We start from the raw sequence: 24198 nt of genomic DNA on the forward strand, positions 1-24198 counted from the left end.
TAAGGTTTTGGTGCATCTGATCCAAATATCTAGATCATTTAAATAATACATGACGTTAAAATAATGTAATAAAAAAAGCGTTTCGAAAAATCGGATTACTATATGTTAAAATTATTTATTGTTTATTGTCTGTCCCTGCAGACTTATTGTACTACCAGAAGTTATTGGATACTAGCGTTCCAGTAGAAAAAAATTATTAATGCAACATACCAGAATGATTAAAATATAGTGTGAATGAGAAAAGATTTAAAGGCTTTAAATAAAATGTGTAGTTCAATATCCAAATAAATTAATGTTTTATATTATATAATTAACACTGTCCAGGATTACTGGAAATATAAATATTTTTTTAAAAAAAAGAGGTGTGTATTCAAGCTTTTTGTTTAATAACCTATACGTATAGGAATATATATTTGTTGCCTTTAATATTACAGATCTTCATACAATTAACAAAATAAAAATCAGTTTAAAATAAATTACATTTATAGTGTATTTATTGAATTTGTATAAATGTAAAATGTTATTTTGTAGTCACCGTTGGACCGCCAGCGTTGAAATCTTTAGTATGCGGCGATAAACGTTGCGTGCGTCGTAGCTAAATAAAGTATAATATTGAACCTGTTCGTAATCCTTAATTACTTCACGACAAGTTTTCACGATAATTTTAAAATATTTTCCATACTTTACAATGTATGAATATAAAAAAATATAGTTTTAAAATAATAATTTCATAAAACGAGTCTATCGAACACGTAAGATTTTTAAAAATTTCTCAATGAAAGTCACTTTTGCAACTTTAAATGTAATTTTAATTAAAGTATTTATTGTCACCTTACTGTTTATTATTTACGATTACAAAAAGTACACATAAATTTAGTAATAATAAAAGGAATTTCAATTCATTATAAAAATATATTAATCATTTTTAGGTTTATTTACATCGTAAATCTTTAAAATGTTCATGCATAAAATGTAAATACATAAATAAATTAAGTATTTTTAGAAATCAGTGTAAAAGCTTTATATGTATGTACAGCTCATTTGTGCACCAAATTTTTTTTAAGTTTTTACACTTTATCATTTCCAATCACCATGTATAAAGAGATTACTGTAGTATATTATATTCATTTGTTTTTTTTTTCTATTGTAATATGACAGGTCAAAACTTTTGGCAAAACAAAGACTGCTGGAACTGTAAGTCAATAATAATTAATGTTAATATGCAGTAATTTGAAATTTAAAATCGCGTTTATTTGCTATATTATCTTAATGTTAGTTATAATTTCTGAAACCATTGATTTCTAGGCAGGGCGTGCCTCTTAAAGCTTTTACGAGAACAGTATAATTTAAAATGACTTATGAATTTCGTAGATATTTTTAATCATTAATTATTAATAAAATCGTTATACTCAAAATAACAATATGATAGCGAAAATACAGCATATCAATCACTAATGTTATTTAATTACTTATAATTTTAGTAAACATTATTGCTCATTTTAAATAAGTAAAAATGGTTGTTCGGTAATGTTAAAGATGCGCTGTTTATACAATCGTCGAATGTCTTATAACGCAGTAATGAACCACGTGGTGGCGTACAGACCACGGCGGGCTGCGAGGCTCGAGCGCTGCTATTGGACGGGTCTGCCCCTCCCATCTGCGCAAGAGCACGTATTTTACCGCGATCCACACTCTACTTTATCGACGGACTTGATTCCGACTGAATTTTTGATAAGCGCTTTTGTCAAATACCTGTAATCTGGGAATATTCACAAATGTTTAAATCAAAACTGTTTCTTGTACCCACAGATTAAAAAAACTTATAAATTTTCACTTTAATTCGAACGATTATCGTTATTTAAAAAAAATACAGTTAATATAAATTCACATAAATTTATTTTGAATTCAACTATGTAGTAATTAAAAAAGTAAAAATATAATCTAATCTATAAGTTTTATCTGTAACACTACTTTTAAGTCATTTTATTTAGAAGAAGTCATCAAATTCATTGCGTCGTAAAAAATATAAAATATTAGGATTATTATATTGAGCTTTATAACTTCGTAGCAACCATAGAAAGCAATAAGTTGATATTCCGTTGTACATTAGTAATATTCAAAAAAATGGAATTTGTGTTATAAAAATGTATTTTATTAAAAATAACCATTTAATATTGTATTTCTTGATAAGATCTCTCTACGAATTTGAAATTTTAGTACGCATATCAGTATGTAATATTAAATGAATGGTAAAAAAGTTTAAACAAGACTTGAACAGGTTGAAATCATCACATGTATAGGAGCATTTGAATATATGTATCATAAATATATGCTATAGAGATATAAGTCTGTTATTCTAGATTAAGTTACCGTTTAGTGTCTTGATTTATTTTAATTCATTATCAAAGAAAACTTAAGTAATAGTGGATATAAAGCATAGTGACAAAAGTTTTCTTAATGATGCGTTAATTTTGTAAACTAATACGCAAAAGGGTCAATTACAAAGCATCGTAATCCAATAACGTCACATTCTCTAACGCGATACAGTCGAATTGCATAACGCCAACCTAATGACCCAAACACGACAAAGATTACACAAAAAAAAACAGAAGTGTGAGACCAATCGGGCGGTGAGGCAGGTACGGCCTCCCACCAAAGGCGACTCCGCCTCGAGAGTCGAGCCGTCCGTTTGTCAGACGTTACTGTGCTACGATCGACCGCGCTCATGTGAAGGTACGCGGGGTCCGCCCATCGCAGAATGAAGTGTCTGTGGTTGTTAGTGCTCACTGTTCTGTGTATAAGGTGCGAAGCCGCCGCCAACAAGCCTCGGAGAGGTCGCGGCAGCATGTGGTGGTAAGGAGTGTTACATGTCATTTCTGCGTATTCTCTGTCTTTGAAATTTTGACTTAATTTCATATGTATTCATAGTCTATTTTTCAATGTACATATCTATTTCATTCGTCTATGTATTTTATATTATAATATTTCATTCAAAACCAGAAACATTAGTAAATTTGAATATTTATATAAACGTTACTAGTCTCCGTTTAAAGATTGATCTTCATTAATACAAGTCATATCATAATTTATACAAATAAATTGTAGCTAAAATACTCAAAAAGATAAATAGTGTTTATGATAAGATTTATAATAAAGGGAAACCCCCGTGAGTTGCCGACACACCGCATTCTGTCTGTATCTTCCGCATGCTATTCCCTATGTGTAGGTTTGTTTGTAGCTTGCAACTATGTACTTACTATGTTGCGATCCCAGAAGTGAATCCATCTGACAAATAGTTGGAATATTTAGCGAATCATTAAACAAAGCGTTAGTGTTCTTCAGTCGGACCGTTATAAATAAAATAACACTGAATTTAACCATCTTTCTATTTTGTATCCGTGTCCTTTTCATAATATATTATACTTGAGAAATATATAACGATATTCATGTTTAAATTATTATTCTTTGTTATTCAGTTGTGTTTAAAAAGTAACTAGAGTTATGTTAAATTATACTATTTTAAAATAATACGGACCAAAAGGTATCAAAAATGTTCTCTCAAATGTAGTGTTAACAATTGAATATTTTACATGAATTAATTGAGAAATTATACAACTCGTTCTGTTAATATATAATACAACTCTATTTTTAATAAAGTATGACAAAGAAATAAGTGGACATAGATAAGCTGTCGGGGCTTAGGAAATTGTTTTATTTTTATTATTTTTCTTGACGCTATAAATCAAAATGTTAGTCTAAAGCTCTGTGCACACTTCTCGTGGGTGATGGACGGGTGCGTCAACTTGATATTTGCGCTTACTATCACTCGGCTCCTGGTATGCGACCCGCCTAATCCCCATTTTAAAGAGTTTATTAACTAACAGAACTTTTACGCGTTTATTTCAAATATATTAATTTTTATTCGGAAACATTTCCTTATTTAATTAATGCATATAACTATAAATTAAAACCGTTAAGCCGTTACTTAATATGTCTATTACTGTAATTTTAAAACATTTATAATATACATTTCCTGCATATATAAATATAAATAATTGAACTATAATCAACTTTAATTAAAGGCTTACTTCAGAATAAATTATGGAGCCGTAAAAGTTTTCTTACGCTCATAATTTTTTTACGTATTCATTTTCCTCTAATTACGGATGAAATCGTTAAACGTGAGCAGCAATTTACTCGCAAATGTGTGCATAAATTTAATTAACTATCACCATAAAATCAATAAAGCTTTAAACTTTAATGTTTTGGACTGTTGAATTTGCTTTAATTGATACTTTGAAATCGAAAATTTCTTATTCGAACACAGAGTACTTTTATAATGTACTTATTATTAAGTACCCCATGTAAAGCTTGATATACAGCATGAAGACACCGTGTATAACATATAAGTATCTTGACAACATCAGGTCTGTAAACACTTTAAAAACTTTAAAAACCACTTTAAAAGTTATATTAAAATCAAAATTTTAATTTTTTTAAAAACTTTTGTGTAAAATATTGTTAAAAAAATATTAATTAGATGTATTAAATTACTAATCAATATTCTAATAGATTAATTGTTAAATAAATGTCATGAGGTATTCCGCAAATCCTTAATAAATATCTAAGTAAAACCAAATAATTTATTGAGGTTAATTTTAAACATATAACAAGTGAATTATATATATACACAATTAACATATATTACTAAAATATCACAGTATGTTTTAAGCTATATATAACTTTAGAATGATATAAAAATAAGATTTAATTAACAAGGTCAAACATTTGACGGCGGCCGTCGGCAACTCCTACATACAAACGTCTTTATGTCGTGGTTTTAATAAAACTATATTATAACGACATTAATTGTAAATTATGTGAATAATGCATTCAAATTAATTATCTTTACTTAATTAAAGTAAATTTATCGATGTTTACATAGATTTTATTTAATTTTAAACAATAAATTTTAGTTTATACATCGAATGTAAATGAAAGTGTCAAAGTATCGTTTTCTCTTTGCGTTCGCCATTTTGTGTAACTTTTTTTTTCCTGCTCACCTCTCTATTTGTATAAATTGTTTTATTTTATGTACACAGATAATTAAATATAAAGCGTTGGCACACATTTTGAACTGATCGGCTTTCTTTTGTATTTGTATGGCGGCGGTTTCGGAGGGATTAAGCGCGCTCATTTATTGGCCAATCTATTATTTATATTAGAATAACAAGAACAATGCAGTATTGTGTGTTTTATCGAAATACAGTTACTATTTTTTACGATTTGTGTATTTTGTATAGATAATACTTAACATTTATGTTTCCTTAATATAATAGTTCTTTAATGTTTTTAAATAGGTTCACATTTATTTATATCTCTTTATGCCGCTTCTAGTATATTCGTAGGACAAAACTGCCTTACACTTATCACAGAGTATCAAAGTGGCTCGTGCTCATTGCATTAAATAAATATATTTGTACTCTTATACACGAATAACTTGAAGCCGTAATGAAATTTAAGTATACTACGAATAAATGTACGTGGACGAATATTTTATTCATTGTCTCTGAATTTAACCAATAATGTAAGATCATAAAGGATGATCGATTATAGGTGTAAAAGCTTTCTAGGGGTGAAAATATTCCTTACTTTTCAGAAAATGTATGATGCAATGTTTCCAAAAATCTATGGTATGAGAGATAATAAATAGCCTGATTATAATATAGTAAGAGAAATGGTTTTTTCTAATTTGGATTACTACATATTGAAATTAATTATTGTATTTACTATCCGTTCCTGCAGTTTATATATTTCCAGATATGAAATTTTCAAGTGAATAATTAATTATGAAATTATTGATAAAATAGCCACTTTTAAGTTAAAATTACATTAATTACAGTTTGATATAAATAGTACCAATGATACTTTAACTGAAATCGCACTATACGAGTATAAGGAAAAACACTAAATGCTTCGTACAAATTGAAAATTGTTTTCTGGGGCGACGCCACGTCACACTTTGCACAATTGAAAGCGGAATCAGACTCTTCTGAATATTCATCACATCTGCGCCTCTGTCGCGCTACAAAGTTTTTAAATGTTTGTTATTGTAACAGATTTAATTGATTTTATTTAAACATGCTATTACATCTATTAAACACAATTTTAACAAAGTTCTTAATGATCTCATTAACCTTTTGGGCCTTGTAAGTGGCTGCCGGACGATGGATGCTTATATACGTTAACTCAAGCCACTGGCGCAGAGTAAATACTCTTAAATGTATTTGTTAATCTCTTTGATCAATATAGTTTCTTACTTGTAGAAGTCATACAGTGGCATTCGTTCCTGACTTGCCCACTACAGGGCATAAGCCTCCCCCAAAAGATTTCCCCGATAAGATGTCTTGTCCTTAACTATGCCGTCGGTCCATCTAGTGCGGGGTTTATCCGTAATAATAAATAGTAATAGTACATAATTAACAATGTTAATATTCAAAAATAACATATCTTAGCTATTTAGTTTTGCGCAAAAAAATACTTTTTGGCCATAAATACTTGGTTGAGTTTAGTATAAAAGTTTTATGACCAGTGACCGTCTTCGCTAACCGTGCGCCGTCTGTATGGAACGCTTCGGGTAAGAGTGTTGAATAAGCCCAAATAGTATTTGTTTTTAAACAGAAGTAATCAACAAAAAAGTTATATTAATCAGTTGAAATAAATAACCAAATATTTTTATTACATAAAGCTACGATGTAAAATAAAACAATTGAAACGTTTAAGTTGACAGCAAAGCGGAATTCTTTTCAGAAGTACTTTCAATAAATCGTGTTGGATGTTTGTAATAAGAATAAAAAAAAATTGCCACACCTCAGTCAATTCGTATTCATCAGGCGTTGTCCATATTACATTACGTCCGAAATCGCGTGCCGGCGTCACGATAGAATTGATAACAGCGTCCAGTATAATTTGACACATACCTTCGCTTTATTGGCCATAGAGTTTAAAGTTCAGAATTCACAAGCAAGGTTTCTATATAACATGGTCATGTTGCTCGATATTTTGACGCCTTGTAAGATGCCAACAAATTAAATAATAAAGGGTTAATTTGTATGCGAAATGCGTATGATGAGTCAAAGACAAACTTTTAAGGGGAAGATATATGCTTCGTTTATAAGGTAAAAGAAATAATAAGTGTCTATTGTTCAAGGAAGTTAACTTATTTAGTGTAAACATTCTAGTCAATGTACATAAAGTACTGGTCATGTAACTTGGTACTATGAACGGAAGATATATTTGAAGATTAACAAGTTTAGACGTATCTAATATTGGCTTAACAGATAAACGTTTTTCCAAGGATTGAAAAAGATTAAGGTATTTTACAGCGAATTCCGTTATACTGTTCAAATAACTTAAGCAGTGAAACATGTTAAATCATAGATAGGTACGAAATGTAAGCCAGAATTGTAGACAAATCAGCTAGTTGTATAATATCGATTTTTCCGCCCAGGAAACATTTTTTTTTAAATTAAAATCAGACTACGTGCGTTAAAATTAAGTTCGTATTATTGAAACGTGGACTTGATTTTGTAATTATAATATGGATTTTTCAATACTTATCGAGAACAAATGCGCAGAACAATAAACACTATATGTATATAGAGTTATTGGTTACTGGTATTAAAGCTTTAAAGAAGTGAATTTATGAGTTATTTATTAAAATAATACAGTACACAGTACACCGTCTTCAAAAATAGAGGTTTCAGATAAAAAAAAAATAATAATACGTTTTAAAATTAATTATTATTTACTATATATGCATGTAGGCTTTGTACTTCCATAACTTGGTCATATACATTCCAATAGAGTTTCAAATCAGTTTATACATGGTGATTGAAAATATATGTATAAGCTTTAAAGCTTCTTGTTGACAAATGAACTATACATTCACACCCTTTAAGCTTTTACACTTATAATAAACAACCTGTATATAAACAGATATGTATAATAAAAAAATTAATCCACGGTATCACAATGTAGGTTTATTTTTAATTTAAGTAAGAAGGATTCTTAATAGCTTTCCCTACCGTTTACACAGTATTTACTAGGTGGGGATCAGAAAATTTTTGTTTTGTAAAAAGTATTTAATACATCCCTATTAATTATGTAATGACCGTTATTGATTTGTTTTTCCTTACGAGTATGTGACATGTTATATTTGTTTCATTTTCAACGTATATTACCCTCGCAAAAGGCCTTAATGACCTGAATAGTTATAAGTGCCATAAGCCTCCACCAAAGACAATATTTGTTATTTTGACACATTCACACAGGCTTTATCTTTGTGCAAACATCACGTTTACTTGTGAAAGCTATTCACGATTTTTTCCCCGGGCATCTCGTGTCTCGTATTTGGTTTCCTACCAAAGTGACAAGTGTAAAGGACTTTACTCATCGACAGACAAATATGGACATCCCTCGTGTCGTTTTTTCGACGATAGGGAATAAATTTTATTATTTCTTAATATGACATGACTTTTATACGATAATAATATTACGCCGTTTGAATTATTGTTTACAATTAAATTTTTGAACGAAATTTTCTCATTCTCAAAAAAGGATCATTTAATCATTTCATGAATGTTAAAATACGCAACATAACAATTATTTTAAAAATTGACTTTCCAAAAAAAAAAAAATTTGAAGATATAATTATGCCCCGAAAACTACATATCAAGTCTATAGGAATATCAGTTTAAATTTGTCAACATCCCCATTCCATACGACACGCTCGTGCCTTTTCAAGAACTCGTACTAAGCCGTATCATAGTTTTTAAATAGCGGCCTCAAGACCCAAAACTGCCGCAACGGCTCTATGAATTCTCGAAGGAAATGAGAATTTCCGACGAGCGTGTTCATATTTACGTTACACTCGACTACAAAGAAGAGCAAATAGAAAAGTAATACGATTTCCAGAGCGACGAGGTACCACGCCATGCGAGAGCACACGTAGATTTCAAACCCTGCGCCTCTACCATGAAACGTCATACGTTTAAAACAAAAGTAAGGAAGTAAATGAGCGGTTACATCGATTGTTCTCTTAGCGTGAAATGTACGATAGCGTTTACGAAACCGTAAATGTATAACGTTGAGATGATCGCGCGGGCTGTACGATGCGACCTCTGTCTTGAATTTTATCCTTAAGTAGTAAAGGGACGTGGACGCTAACAGAGCCGCGATGTCGATCGCTCTTGGCCTATGTTTACTCGCTCGGCCCTCGACGATTAATGCGCGACGCAAATATTTATCTAAACGTCTGCGGATTGACATTTCGGTCGTCAATTGTTTGTTGTCTTTACCTTCTCAAATGAGCATTTCATTTCGAGTTGCACCCATTGCCTTAAGTGGCGTTCAGGTTTTGTTTGTTTTATTTTTTTTTTCAATTCCCAGCGTCTCTCTCGTTTTGGGTGACGATCTTGGCATTGTCTTTCATTGTGGTGACAAAAGGCAATCTTGACAAGTGTAAACGACGACTTGTCAACGTGAATTGTTTAATCTTTAGGATATAAACAGAAGACAATTTTTTTTTATGTTTTTCATATATTGATAAAATTTACACATATGTGATTGCGATTTTTATAAAACTTTAATGCATTTAATATTTAAAATAAAAGGACTTTTATTGAATTGAATATTTTGATTTGAGAGTACAAATGTTTCCTAACACTTTTTAACATTTTAATTTGTTCTTGTTCTTCCCCAGGGGCATTGCCAAAGCAGGAGAGCCAAATAATATTTCACCGATGTCACCCGGAGTATTATATATGGACGCTGGGGTTCATTCCACGCTCAGGCGGAAGCAACGGCGACTTGCCAGAGAAAACCCAGGAGTTCTATCAGCAGTTGCCAAAGGTGCCAACATGGCCGTCACGGAATGCCAACATCAATTCAAATACAGGAGATGGAATTGCACTACTAGAAACTTTCTTCGCGGCAAAAATTTATTTGGCAAAATTGTCGACAGAGGTAAGAATAGACTCACCGCTAATCACTCTGTTGTGAAATATTTTAAATTACTTTATTAATATCATTTGTGATATTTGTTCTTAGGGTTGAATTGCAAGTATATAAATAAAGATATATTTGCTTTAAAATAAAATAAATCGCTGTTATAAAGCACTAAGAAAAGTGTTTATATACAGTATGGTTGGTTATAGGTGTAAAAACTTTAAAGGGATGATTGTATAGCTCATGAATTTGGTATCAATTAACGTACCATACATTTCCCCTATCAAAAATCAATGATTTTATAAATAATCTATAAAGTAATGATAATATTTATCAAAATTCAAATTACAATATATTAAAATTATTTTATTGTTAACTGTCTTCGAAAAAGAAAATAATGTAATATTTTTCAGATTTTTATTTTATAAAGTGTGATAGAAAACTGGTGTAAAAGCTTTTTGCGGAAAAATGAGTTATACATTCATTCCTTTCACTCAAAGCTTTTACACGTATAACCAATCACCCTGTATACGAACGTGAACACAAACTTAAATATTTTGATACATGTCAATTCGAAGTTTATTAATTATGCCATTTAATATAAAACAACGGACTTGTACAAATTTTGCGATAAGCCTAATGGAAACTGAATAATAAGTTTATTTATTAGAAGCTTACTTAAGGCCTAACAATGATTTAGGCTGACAATATAATACCTGGGTCACGTTTATCGTAGCGGTAATATATTTGAAAAAACGAACAATAAAAAACTTCAACGTTTAAGTTGCGAATTTAGGAACAAGCGACATTCGTTTGTCTCAGCTTCAATACGGCAACACAAAGCAAAAAAACAAAAAGGCGTCGTAAGAAGATAAGCTTAAAATCTTTTGCAAAATACTTAAAAAATTAAGTCTTTAGTATTTCATTTATAATCTTTAAAAAATGAAATCGATAACTTGTCACCAAAAGGAAAATTCGTACTTAATAAAAAAAAACGGAACGACAAAAACGGTTGTTGCTTTTTTACAAGTCCCCTAATCCCGGTTACAAAGAGTAGCTACAAATTAAGTGATATCTTTAGTTGGCAACCCTTTTAAAAGATTTTATCTGTATTCAACGGGAGGGTAGCGCGTCGGGGGCACATATAAAGGGCTCATCAAGATAAAACATCCCGGATCAATTACATGCGACCGAGTGACGTTCCGATTCCCGTTTATCGATGACGCTTTTTTGAATTTCCAATATTTCTTTTTTAAATTACAACGCGATTGCTTTACGTCAGCGCGATCGGAATGTGATTGAGAATTGAAACAGTATGTGTTTATTATATATTCACACAAGTTACATATTAATTTACCAGTAGGACAGCAGTCACGAAAAATGTAGACGTGTATTTTTTATAGCCCGTCAGATACTGGCACGGTGTAGTCGACCTACCAATGGGTGCAAGATTTAGATCTTAATCCGTATCAATTCCGCTTCGATACATTAAACAGAAAAAGCTGTAATATGTTTTATCCCATTAACACTGGTTCACAATTGCGCCATCGCTTCGCTTTCGTCCATTTCAATAGCATTAGATGTTATCTATTGATACAAATCAGCAAAAAGATCTCCATTAGCTGAACAATAAGGGCTAGGCTACAAAACTGAATACGTTGTCTCGCAGCGAAAAGGGAATGGTCGTATATATATTTTCTGTAGCGCTCAAGAATCGGAACGAAATAAGAAAGGCGAGATTAATTCATAAAGCACTCACGAAAATTAAAATGTTTACTACAACTTGCGCGTGTTCTGTTTTGCTCTTATGAAAATTGTGCCATATTGCTAATGCTTTTAGATTAGAGTTCAAAGTTGTTTGGCAATCGTGTTTAATGATGATGGTGTTATCTCAGTTCGCTTGGGTCAGGCCTGCCCTATCTCCGGTGTCCGATTTCGACGCTTTGTACGCGATACACCTTATTATAGTTTCGCGAACATCTGGTTTGTATATCGCGTATTATTCATCAACACGGCAAAAAGGCCAATTCGGTCAATCATTTCGAAATCTTAATTTTGTTTTTATGTTTATTTTGAATAAGATTAATATTTTGACGTTCACACAATGAAAAACGAAAATGCACAATAAAAAAAGTTCAAACGTGTTAGTAATTTTTAGTAAAGAAATTTTCTTCATAAATAAAAATCTTATTGCAAATTTCAACATTATGAAAAAATGGTATACAATTTGACCTAATTCTTTGACAATAAAATCAATTGGCCAAAATAGACGAGGAGTGTACATTCTAATCGATAAGAGGGTATAACACTAAAACGCATTTCGTAGAACGAAGTTCAGCTCGCATTAGAGGGTTATCTCCAAAATTAAGAGCATTCACTCCCGTATCTCGGTCTAATTCGATCTCATTTTGAATTCGGTATGCGAGTTATCGGGATTCGTTCGTACCGGCGTACCGAGCGGTCTGGTTATTGACCCTCTCACTTCTTACGTTAATGACAGGCGCAAACGCTTTGGGTAAACGATGTTTCTATTAACCTCCGTTTTTGTTGTCTAAGCAATAAGACAAAGTCTCGTGTTGGTTTGTGAGAAACTTCGATCGACTTGTCATCGTTGCAATGTTTCCTTAACTTTGTTTTTAGGGTAATCGTCAATTATTTTTCTAATTATTAACAGTTACTTTTATTTTAAGGCCATCCCATAATCCCTTAAAGAGGCAAATTTATGTAGTATTTTTTTTTGGAAAATAGCATAAGTGGGAATCAGTTTGCAAGAGTGCGTGGTTTACAGGAAAGAGTGTGGGCCTTTTCGTGAGCCATGACTCGGGCTACTATATTGTCGGATTGTAAAAGCGCCGAGCTCTTGGACCGCTTAATGGAATGACTTAACGCAAGGGTCTCCAAGGAGGACTTGACTTGAGCTGGCACTCAAAATAAATTAGTATTTCTACTCAAGGGAAATCGAGACGGTCGAACCTCGATATTGATTCCTGGCTAACATTATGACTACTTATTATATTAATATTACAATTAGTGTTATCACTGAGTGCAGTCGCGAAAAAACTTCGGCAATGCTTCTTTCTAACATGATCAAAGGTTGGCATCCCCTGTGGTTCTCCAGCCGACCTTGCCGTCGAAGGCATGGTCGGCATGGTTTTGATTGACTGCTGTTGTCAGAATTACCTTGGTTCTTAAATTCAAATTCTTACTCATAAAACTAAACAAAATTTTTAAGCAATGATGTGTTTTAATAATATTAACTTTAACTAAAATATGTCTGTAAAAATATTGATTAAAATTCACGGCGATTTTGCTACAAGTAAATGCTTTAATTATAGAGGAATCATTTTCTAAACTACCTTCCGAATTATAAATAAAACAATTACGTATAAGCAGCATTAGTAAAGATAATACAGTTATTCTAAAATCAATGAAAATAACAGAGTCAAATGTAAATTATTAATTATGTAAGTCATTTGTTGCCACTTTTTTAAAAATATTCATTAGAATGTGCAACACAACTTAGGGCTATAACTGAGTACATTGTGCAATGTTATAGCGCATTCTTGACTTGCCGGCGGCTATAGTAAACACGTAGATGATTCGAGAAATAACGATTTCTTTTTAAATCCATCGTATATCTTGTGACCATGTAATTATATAGTTATTGTTAAACGATAAATAAAAGTTATACTTTATTTTAAAACTTATTCTCGTTCAGAATTATAGTAAACGAATATATCAAGGCATAATGTCGCCCAGAGCAAGAACAAATGTTGTTTTTCTACAAACAAGCACGAACATATAAAAGTTAAGTTACATTTTTCTAAATACCGTACATGAACTCGCGGAGGCCTCAGACCACCGCAGTAACAATTTCAGTTCATAAAACGAGCAAAGGGTTATAATATTTATGCTATATGCTGATGCGTTTTGAGCATATTGCTTTATTAAGAGCAGGCGGGGCGGGCCAATCACGCGGACGAATAACAGGTCCGTTGCAAACGTTCCAGATAAACATTTTTAATGCATTAAAATTACCTTCATTTGTGTAACGCAAAAAAACGGACATGCGAACTCCGCGGGAGTCCGTTACAACGCTACTTCTTCAGGAAAAAGGGTCGTATATTTGGTTGAATGTCCAAACTTTTCAAAAGGTAAAAGTGGGGTTCCGTTTTAGTAATTATTGCTCGTAAGTACAAAGCCACCCTGAAAAGCGAAGGAATCATCGCTAATATAGATGTTGACACGCCATTGATGCATCGTAAATGCCGTCTTCACTTCATTGTAGAAAACCTCAAGGATCGTATTAACATTGACGATGACAACAGTACAATATGGCTTTGTACCACGGGTCATTGTTGACCCGTGAATAGAGAAATATAAGGTCCGAATACCCGCTGCGAGCCCTCCTGTCGCGTAGTTTAGCGACGCGACAGTGAGCGTGCGCGACGCACGGAAGCTCGCTTTACACCTATCGAAGCTCCTAATAGCAGGTAACTCGGTCAATAAAACGACCTCACTCAAATATTTCCTGTTTTGAAGGTTTCTTATGTCTCCCCCGAGATTCCATCGTCGTGGGTGGATAAAACGAATAAAAAGATCCACACCGAATATAAAATGGATATAAAATGCCCTCGACGAAATATTTAATGCTCAATTAGATAAGCGTTTTAGGTTCGTGGCGTTTGAATTGTTTTCGAGATACGAGCGATTTGTGAATACGAATCGGTACGACGTTGAAGCGATATCGGCCGATCGATGCCCGTACTTTGCAATTTTTGCTCGATCTTTCAATATAAACAATTGCGTATCATTGTCGAGATAGCTCACTTAAAACATAATTATTTTTGGTGTTTTTTCTCTTAGTTTGAAAACAAATGCTTTTGTATTACGTATGAATGGAGTTCGGAACGGTAGGTGGTGGCGAGTGGTAGCTCCGAACGCTTTGTGAGTCTCACAATGAGTGATATATGACCGATGTAATTTCGAATTGTCACAGGAATACCTCCGTCTCGGGATTCAATGTTAAATTATCGCCCATACATAGCATAGCGAAAATGAATTACAGCAGTTTATTACATCCATGCGCGTCGCTCCTTTATATTTAAAATTCCCTTTACGCTTATCAACTATTTCTATTAAGAGAAAAAGTATTCACGTCGATGCGGAACAATTCAATGATATTGTGAAAAATTTATAACAATCATGATTGTATTATTACAATGTTGTAGCTTCATTAAATTATTGTAGGTAAAATTATTCAAGTAAAGAGCAGGCTTATAAAGGTAATTGATTATAGGTGTTGGAGCTTTAAAGGAGTATAGATAGAGCACATTTATTGCCAATTAATGTACAATACACCTTATCCAAAAATCAATGAATTTAGAAATAATAAATAACTTACTACATGTAAAAATTAATTATAGTTTACTATCTGTCCCTGTAGACTTTGTATTGCCAGACTATATTGGTATGTCGCTTTTCAATAGAAAAAGTATATAGTTTAAAGTAATATTTATTTTAAGGATGAAAATAGGTGTATAAGCTTTAAAGCTATTTGCTAACAAATGAGCTTTACATTCCCCTTTAAATCTCCCTTTCCACCTACAACAATTATATAATGATCTCATCGATGCTGTAGCAGCGGTCGTCGATAGAATGGTCGAAAGCAGCCAAACGAGTGATTTATGGATGTTTTGAGTAATCACGTCTCATCAAGTTTGAATAATGCGACTCGCCGTAAATAATAAAAGGACAAGCGGTGTGAGGTGCATCATAAGTCAATCTTTCAAATTAATCTCACCGAAACACCTCTCCTTGACGACTTAATGCGGACGGGAACACATTTAATTAGTGCATTAATTTTGAATTATTTAATAGCGGCCGCGGGCCCAGGTGTTCGTCAAATGTCAACAGTGATTAAGTTTTATTTTACGGAGCGGCCGGCAGATGCTCGCTTGGATTTACGAGTTTTTGACTTTTATAAATCCTCAACGCCTCTCCTTAACTGCCAATCGCCCGGGATGGAATTATCGCTCGCTGGTCGCGGTGTAAACCGACTCCGAGACCATTTATTATCCGCACAGATAATCCACGGACAGCACTTTATTATCAGTTATAATAATAATTTACTTTTATTGGTTCACATTACTCATATTTGTTCTTATTTGACTGGCGATTTGATGGGTGAATACGTCTTTATAATATACTAGAATCTTTCGTCATTATTTTATTAAATCATTTCTCCTTGCCTCGTTTCCCTAAAACTGGCCGTGACCTCAATCGTGCAGTGTTTTTATCTACGACAATGTTCCTTTATCTTTTCCGATTCTTTGCGACATATGTGGCTACAGAAATATTCATGTTTAGAATGATTTGGATTTCTGGGCGCTGTGGCCTATTAAGTCGATCCTCCGTAGATAAATGTTTGAGAGACACAAAATCATTATTGACCAATACATTACACTTATAATACACAAGTTACAAACAATATTACTTGGCTTATCATTTGGGCAGTTAATTAGGCCTACAGAACGTATTTACATTTTATTTAATGCCGTGACTAATACACCGACGCCGACGGAGCCTTTTTACATCTGTCATAATTTTTCTACGTCGCGATTTATTTGCAAAATGCGACAATCGGCTTTGTTGTCATGGAAAATCGATGGGCGAACGCGACGGTGAAATATATTATTAAATTATTTATACAAGCATTAATAATTTGATTTCTTTTAACCACTGCATTAGACATATACAACACTATTAAATTATGCGAAACAGGTTATGGTTATTTAATGAATCATCGATTAATAATAATTATATCCATTCAGAATCACGCCGAAAATTGATGTCTATAACGCTGTTTACATTCGTTATTAGTCATAAAAAAGCGTTATCTATTATCTCGTACACAATAAAATTAAAATGGCGACATTAAAGTCTCAGCGGGGCTTCGTTTTATTAGTCGTGGATCGAATTAATTTGTTATTTACATGACGTGAAGATTCACATTTGCTTGTCACGCGTTGAAGACGCCACCTGGTATAGACCTGATTCTTTTAAAAAAATATTTAGTTTAAATTTTGGAATACTTCGTCCAGTAGAAAGAATAATCGATGATATCGTCACAATTGGTACTAAGAGTATAGAGATACGTGTTATATTTGAAGAGATTATGACTGTGTCTAAACAACTAAAACTTAAATAGATCTGTTGAGATGTCCACAGTAAATAGGATTAGCCGAAAGGTATAAGTTTACGAGCGTAATTTACGCGCGCCATATTTAATTGGCTCACGTCTATTTGTTGTAGGGACGTTTCCAACTCATTACGGTTGATAAATGCTCAACTCCGCGACCGCTTTTATTCGTATTTGTGCCTTGAATTAATTTCGTCCGAGCATTGAATGATGGCGAAATTGACATTAAAATTCCCGGTCGAACATCTCAAGTAATTGCTGAATAAAATACTTTTGTGTAACATCCCAAATGAGAGCACAAAAAGCAAATCCGAAGCGGGCTGCGGCGGTATGCGCTCGCCATAATTTATATCGAGCCACGATGACAACTCAATAAAAAAATGATTTCATTTGCTTATTGAGCCCTTAATAACGCTCGTGGCCTCCTTTGCGCTGCTTTTATACGTAATTTTTATTATAAATATTAAAAATTAGCTATAAATTTATTGTTCTGTATATGTAACTTCTGATTTTGTTCGCATTACACAGTGGTGAACGGACCACCAGGCGAGGCGAGGGTACATACTTAATAAATTTAAATTGCTAATTACTTGCTAGTTTTTATTATTAATTTTTGAGAAAAAAATTCTCGGTTTGCATTTATCGAAAACCTTCGTTATTGAGCTTGCGGTTATCATATAAATAAATTACTATGAATTATTATGTAAATTACGAAGTTCTGTGGCGAATTACAATGAATTTTTATACGCATCGAGTAAACAGGGTATGTAAAGAAACATTTGCCACATTATTCGTGGAAGCTCGTTTAATAAAATCATTACCTTATTGCAGCCTCACATAGCGTAGACAAAGACCTTGAATATCGATATTAATCGTTAAAAAGTACGCAGGCCATTAAATCGATATTAAGAGAGAGAATTCGTTGCGCCGTACCACTTGTAATGATCAAATTTATAATCTCTCGTGTAGGTAAGAGGCACTTCTTTTATTTTCAATCTCCGAGATGTACCCTCTCTCTTTTAATTGTATTTTATGAGTATTTGATTCTAATGCCGAGCCATTAATTATTTATAGTATTCGATACGGGACGAGCCCATCGATTTATGTGTACGTTGGCAGATGAATGAATCTGATTTTATGTTCATACCATTGTTGTGTGAACTGTCCTGATGTTCACGTGTTATAACTTATTCTAAAATGTCAAAACATACGCTGTATTTATATAGGTATCCTTTTTTAATGTCGAAGCGAGATAATTAAGAATAAACAAGATGAACAATAAAAATGAAAACAATCCGCTAAATACCGATCAAGCGGGCGTTAGGGTCCGTTGACTTACCCGTTGCGATTCGTTGATGAGCCCGAACGGCTTGAATTTAGAAAATTTGATACCAAGTTAACGATATGAGAATTTTTTGCCCGCGTACCCCAGGCAATAATAAAATTTGATTAAAATATAGGACCCTCTTGTGTTGGGATGAATTAATTATACATACCAAACATGCCTATGTGAAAAAATGTCATAAACCATGAGTTCTTATTATCAAAACAACAATATTAAGGAAGGAGGTCGTTTCGACGTACGCCCACGCGCATTGTCATTTCGCTTTTTACTAAGCATACTTGATATTATTTGGTAATTATTGTTTTATTTGGTAATATTTCATAATATGTATTGATTAATGTTATGATTTAAGCTACAATCAGATAATCTTTATATTATTAACTCTATACCTAAATTACAAAAATAGCTATGTTTTTAAAAGCTAATTTAATATAATTTTTAATTTATTAAGTATTAGTGATGTTTTAGTTAAGAAAGAGATGTTTTAGTTAAGAGAATAAACTAAAGGTCTAAAAGTGGTATACTGTATTCCAATACGTATGGAATGTTTTATAACTTTCTTACCATTAAATATAAAGGTATTTGATCATGATCTGTATTGTCCCAGGATGCCGCGAGACTGCGTTCATATACGCTATCACAAGTGCTGGTGTCACCCATGCAGTGTCACGTGCATGTGCCGAGGGTTCCATAGAATCCTGCACCTGTGACTATTCCCATCTGGACCGCACGCCCCACCGCACCCGCGCTGCAGCTGCTGCTAATGTGAGGGTCTGGAAATGGGGGGGATGTAGTGACAACATTGGCTTCGGCTTCCGATTCAGTCGGGAGTTCGTGGACACTGGAGAACGTGGCAAAACATTGAGGGAGAAAATGAATCTACACAACAACGAAGCTGGCAGAGCGGTAAGTTTACTTTAAGACTTTCATAGCGACAAAATTAACCGAGAAAGTTATAGAATCCGGTTTAACATCCATTATATCCAGTCGAGTCACGTCTGTGGCAAAAACGCTGCAATCAGCGGGTAAATTTCTCAGAGTGATGATTGGATCCCGGTGCCCCGGTCAGTCAACACTCTCCGTCCAATCGGTACTTGAACGGGAGCCGGTCATAAACATCCATAAAACAATCGCACTGGAGCATGTCGCCGCTTCGTGTTTACATTACCATTACGGGTGACGATCGATTGTCAGCCACTTGACATGTCGCTTAAGTCTAAAATTAATTATGCATCAGGCGGGTCAGCCCATCGCGTGGCGACGTGCAGCAGCCATCCATTCGTTGCGCTCGCGCCTCTCCCTCCCACCGCACGCTCACATTTGCATACGCGCTGTCCGTTCCTGCCTAAAATTCATCAAAAAGGATCGCCGAACGCCTCGAGCCACCCGGGCGAGTCATTAAGTGATGCGCTTAATTCCTGTCACGACAGCCGCGCTGGGTGTCCACCTGTTGAATATTCACAACATTCCATAGTTTGACGCATATTTGGACATTAGAGCGCACCACGTAACTATCTTTATGTAAACGAATAAATACCGCCTGCTTTCTACGAAGCGCCTGCGCTTAGATCTAGTAAAATATTTACAGTCTTCATCCCCGCGTCATTTATCTAACCTTCTAAGAATGATGAATGTCCCTAGCGTATGATTTATGATCTGTCTTCGCGGGGTGACGACCGGGCCACCTCCCCACGATTTGTTACAATTTGCTCGATCGTGAGATGCGATCGATCGACTGCTCTTACTAGATCATCGATCACCTGTAGACTTCTATCGAAAGAATTTATTGATATTTGGACATCATTATAGACCTCCTAATGAGTTTTACGTAATTAAATGTTTATTGATTTTATTTTTAAGTGATTTTGTCTTTGTCCACAGCATGTCCAGTCGGAGATGCGACAAGAATGCAAATGCCACGGCATGTCTGGATCCTGCACAGTCAAGACCTGTTGGATGCGGCTGCCGAGCTTTCGCTCCGTAGGTGATGCGTTAAAAGATCGATTCGATGGAGCATCGCGCGTCCTGATGAGCAACACGGATGTAGAAACACCTGCTCAGCGGAACGACGCAGCATCGCACAGGGCACCGCGAAGGGACCGCTACAGATTCCAACTCCGACCGTACAATCCTGACCACAAGGCTCCCGGTCTAAAAGACCTCGTATATTTGGAATCTTCACCCGGTTTCTGCGAGAAGAATCCAAGACTGGGCATTCCCGGCACGCACGGCAGAGCATGCAACGACACGAGCATCGGCGTCGACGGCTGCGACCTGATGTGCTGTGGCCGCGGTTATAAAACCGAAACCAAGTTCGTAGTTGAGAGGTGCAACTGTACCTTTCACTGGTGCTGCGAAGTTAAATGTAAAACATGTCGTACGGAAAAAGTGGTCCATACATGTTTATAGATGCTCGAACGCTAATGATGTGTACACGCATGTGATCAACGAGAGAAACCTCACTGAGTGTCGGACGATCGTAGTTCGAAGACGAGAATGAACCTGTTTCTTCGTGGGCAGATAACAAACGATGTATATAATCGCGTCACTTATTCTCCTTCGAAGATTTATGTAAATAATTCTATGCTACTATTGATTTTTTCTTCTTTTATACATTTGTAATTGATCCGACCTAAAATGAATTTAAACGGTTGCTCGTTTGGTTAATTTATTTGGCTATTAAGTGCGAACATGTGATCTAGAAAGTTACTTGTAGTGTACACTGGCGTTGGGATACAAATGAAGCCAGTTTTACGTCAATCTATAACTGTCAGACCTACCGACTACTTAACATACGAAATTGGAATTATTGGTTTCCCTTCCCAGTCTGATGGGTGCACAAATTATTTATTATATTTATTGTTCTCACTTAACTTTGAGCCAAGAACCGAGCTAAACGATAACAAATATAGCAGACTACTTTTTAAATGATATTCGTTATTGTCATTTCAAAGTTAAAACTTACACAATAATGTAGACATACGTCATTACGTATATTAATAACAATAATAATATCGGCTTTAAAAAATACTTTCTGTTTAATCGACGCAATCGTCGGTTGCTCGGTCGCAATAACTGTTTTGAGGCTGGAGAACAAAATTATCTTGTAATTATAATTTTATATTAATTATTTGCCAGTTTAACGGAACCTGTGACTTAACATCATTTACATAAAGTGACTTCTTGTGTGTTCGCTCAAAAAGGCTGCATTCGGCCCTTATCGGTCAGTAAGTAGCGCCATCGTAAAAGTGTCCCACATTACGAGATAAACGCTCTCGAGAATTTTAATTAAATATTAAACGAATTAAATAATCAGTATTATATATATAATAACGTATGCGTGTTGCGTTCGATGCATCAAGATAACGTTCAACGCGTACTCGGCTAATGCCGTGTTTATTTTGTTCAAATGTTTTTTTTAATTAACCATAATGTACAGTAGCATGTTTACTGATATTGTTTTCCTATTTGTAATATAATTTACATCTCTATTAGTGTGTATTGCAAACTGTTGATTTGAATATATCACTTAACCTATATGTAGACTATCGCTATTAAAACACCCGATGACTTGAAAATCAAACAATACATCATTTATGGTCAATCACATCGACAGTTTGCAAAGGAAGCTTTATTAATGTTTATCGAGAGGAATGATATTTCAAATGTGATATAAAGATAGGTTAGGAACTTAACGTTCGGTAGTTATCTACATTGATATTATCCTACTTATTGTATTATATCTATTGCTAATTAAATACCTAATTATTTTAATAGGTTATTTATTTTAAATCGTGTTAATTTAATTATTCCTTACTCTAAATCAATTTTAGAGTAAATAATTTAATTTTAATTAAAGGAATTCGGCGGTGATGTGTCGGTGGATTACTTTTTTTTTTTTAATTAAAAAGGCATTTGAATTGTACCTTGTATAACATGTACATATACATTTGTATAAATGATTCGAACTGTGGCGCAGTCTACGTTCAAAAGTATAATGTACTGTTTCGAGTTGAAAGACTGAAGTGTTTTATTCGTAAGTATATTTCCATGACTAGATCGATAAAGACATCATTTTATTTCGTCAAGCGATAAAGCTTATGTGATAAAAAGTATTTTATACATATATTTAACAGGTTTATTTCCATTCATTATCAATGCCATTTTTAAAAGTTACAAAGGGAGATCAATCCTTTTGTACTCCTGACAATGTTTTACCGAGATACCTTGCCTTATTGTAATTCCATTGGAAAATTAATTTTATGCATGTAAATATTGTGTTTAATCCAATATTATAAGTTATTTATGTGAATTTAGTATTTAAATCGTAAATCTAAGATAAACAATACAATTGAAATTCGCTGAACTACTCTGAATCTCTATTCCTAATGTTTTTGTAGTAAATAAAACTTTGTTTATAACTAGTTCGTCCGGTGACCGTATCTGGTTGACACATACATTATCGTAATGATATTGGTTGTACATTAGCAGTACCTTTTTATAAGTAAATAATGATTAGTTGTTACTGAAAATACAAAATTGATCAAAACTTGACTTGTTTTCATATAACCTCACCCATGTAATCTGTGAAAGAAACACATAAATCGAATCTTATGAAACGAATTCTTAGATATGACCGAATTTGTGTACAGAATGATTGGTTATACGTTTAAAAGAATTTGTCAAAAAAGTTTGTCTTTTACACTTATCTCCAATTACCCTGTATAGAGTGACAGTCTGAAATATTACATAATTAGGAGAATGCAATAGAACAATACATAATAATGAAATAAACAATAATTTTATTCAATCTATATAGTAAATAATCGTAATCCAAATTGGTAAAACCAATTTTTCTATATATATTATGATTACGCTATTTATTAACTCTGAAACCGTAATTGACAACAAATAAGAGACAAAGTCACTTTTTAAAGCTTCAACACCTTACCAATCATTCTATATAGAACGTTGGACATACAAATCGGAACATAAATATCTATAAATGTAATTGAATTGTTACGTTATTCATACCCTCAGTGCCTAAATATATCAAGGTGATGTAAGTGTGTAACTATGCAATCAATATTCATTGGTAGTACACCAGGAGCTTGTAAACTCCAGACCTTGGTTATTACGATGATATGGTGCTCTTGGTCTTTTTGACTATAAGCCGTTGTTTCATTTAGAATTCGCTAATTTACTTAAAATACTTAAAAAATATGCAATATATATTTATTCAATTATTAAACATTTTTCGACACACGTTTTCGTTTAATTCTATAAAAGAAAAAAGTTATCACAGGGCCAAGATATAAATTTATTAGGCAGCTAGAATATCATACTTTAAAGCCTACTGTTATCAATACGTTTTGTTTATCATTATTTCCGATATATAAAGTCGTTTCTTATAATTATTCAAAAAATTATTTTACAGGACTTGAATCTAGCAAATCAATATACCCATAAATCTATAACTATAACTATAAATAAACTCGTATTACTTGAATTTTAAATATTGATTATTTTACATAGCTTCGGCGCTTTTCTAAATATAATATATGGATATGTATAAATCGTCAAGGAACGACGCAATTGGACTATGTAATTTTATTGTAAGGCTTGAGAGATGTTAATATCTCTA

At 33.4% G+C, this 24198-nt stretch overlaps 1 protein-coding gene across 1 annotated transcript; it reads left to right on the top strand.

The window, feature by feature from the left end:
* The first annotated feature begins 2713 nt into the window (after positions 1-2713).
* Positions 2714-23098, top strand: wg (wingless). The gene is made up of 4 exons (XM_068765434.1): positions 2714-2853; positions 9764-10026; positions 19162-19460; positions 20436-23098. Exons 1-4 carry the CDS (start codon positions 2759-2761, stop codon positions 20961-20963), a joined length of 1185 nt encoding a protein of 394 aa, XP_068621535.1. The 5' UTR covers positions 2714-2758; the 3' UTR covers positions 20964-23098.
* Positions 23099-24198: the final 1100 nt, after the last annotated feature.

Source organism: Battus philenor, unplaced genomic scaffold (genome assembly GCF_028537555.1).
Source record: "Battus philenor isolate CCGP_79_NKW_IND1 unplaced genomic scaffold, ilBatPhil1.0.hap1 SCAF_2, whole genome shotgun sequence".
Lineage (NCBI taxonomy): Eukaryota > Metazoa > Arthropoda > Insecta > Lepidoptera > Papilionidae > Battus > Battus philenor.

Excerpts from the sequence above, each read along its gene's own strand:
- wg (XM_068765434.1), top strand. The coding sequence starts at position 2,759 with ATGAAGTGTCTGTGGTTGTTAGTGCTCACTGTTCTGTGTATAAGGTGC. Across the intron at positions 10,027-19,161 it reads TGGCAAAATTGTCGACAGAG|GATGCCGCGAGACTGCGTTC; the intron begins GTAAGAATAGAC and ends GTATTGTCCCAG. Across the intron at positions 19,461-20,435 it reads ACAACGAAGCTGGCAGAGCG|CATGTCCAGTCGGAGATGCG; the intron begins GTAAGTTTACTT and ends CTTTGTCCACAG.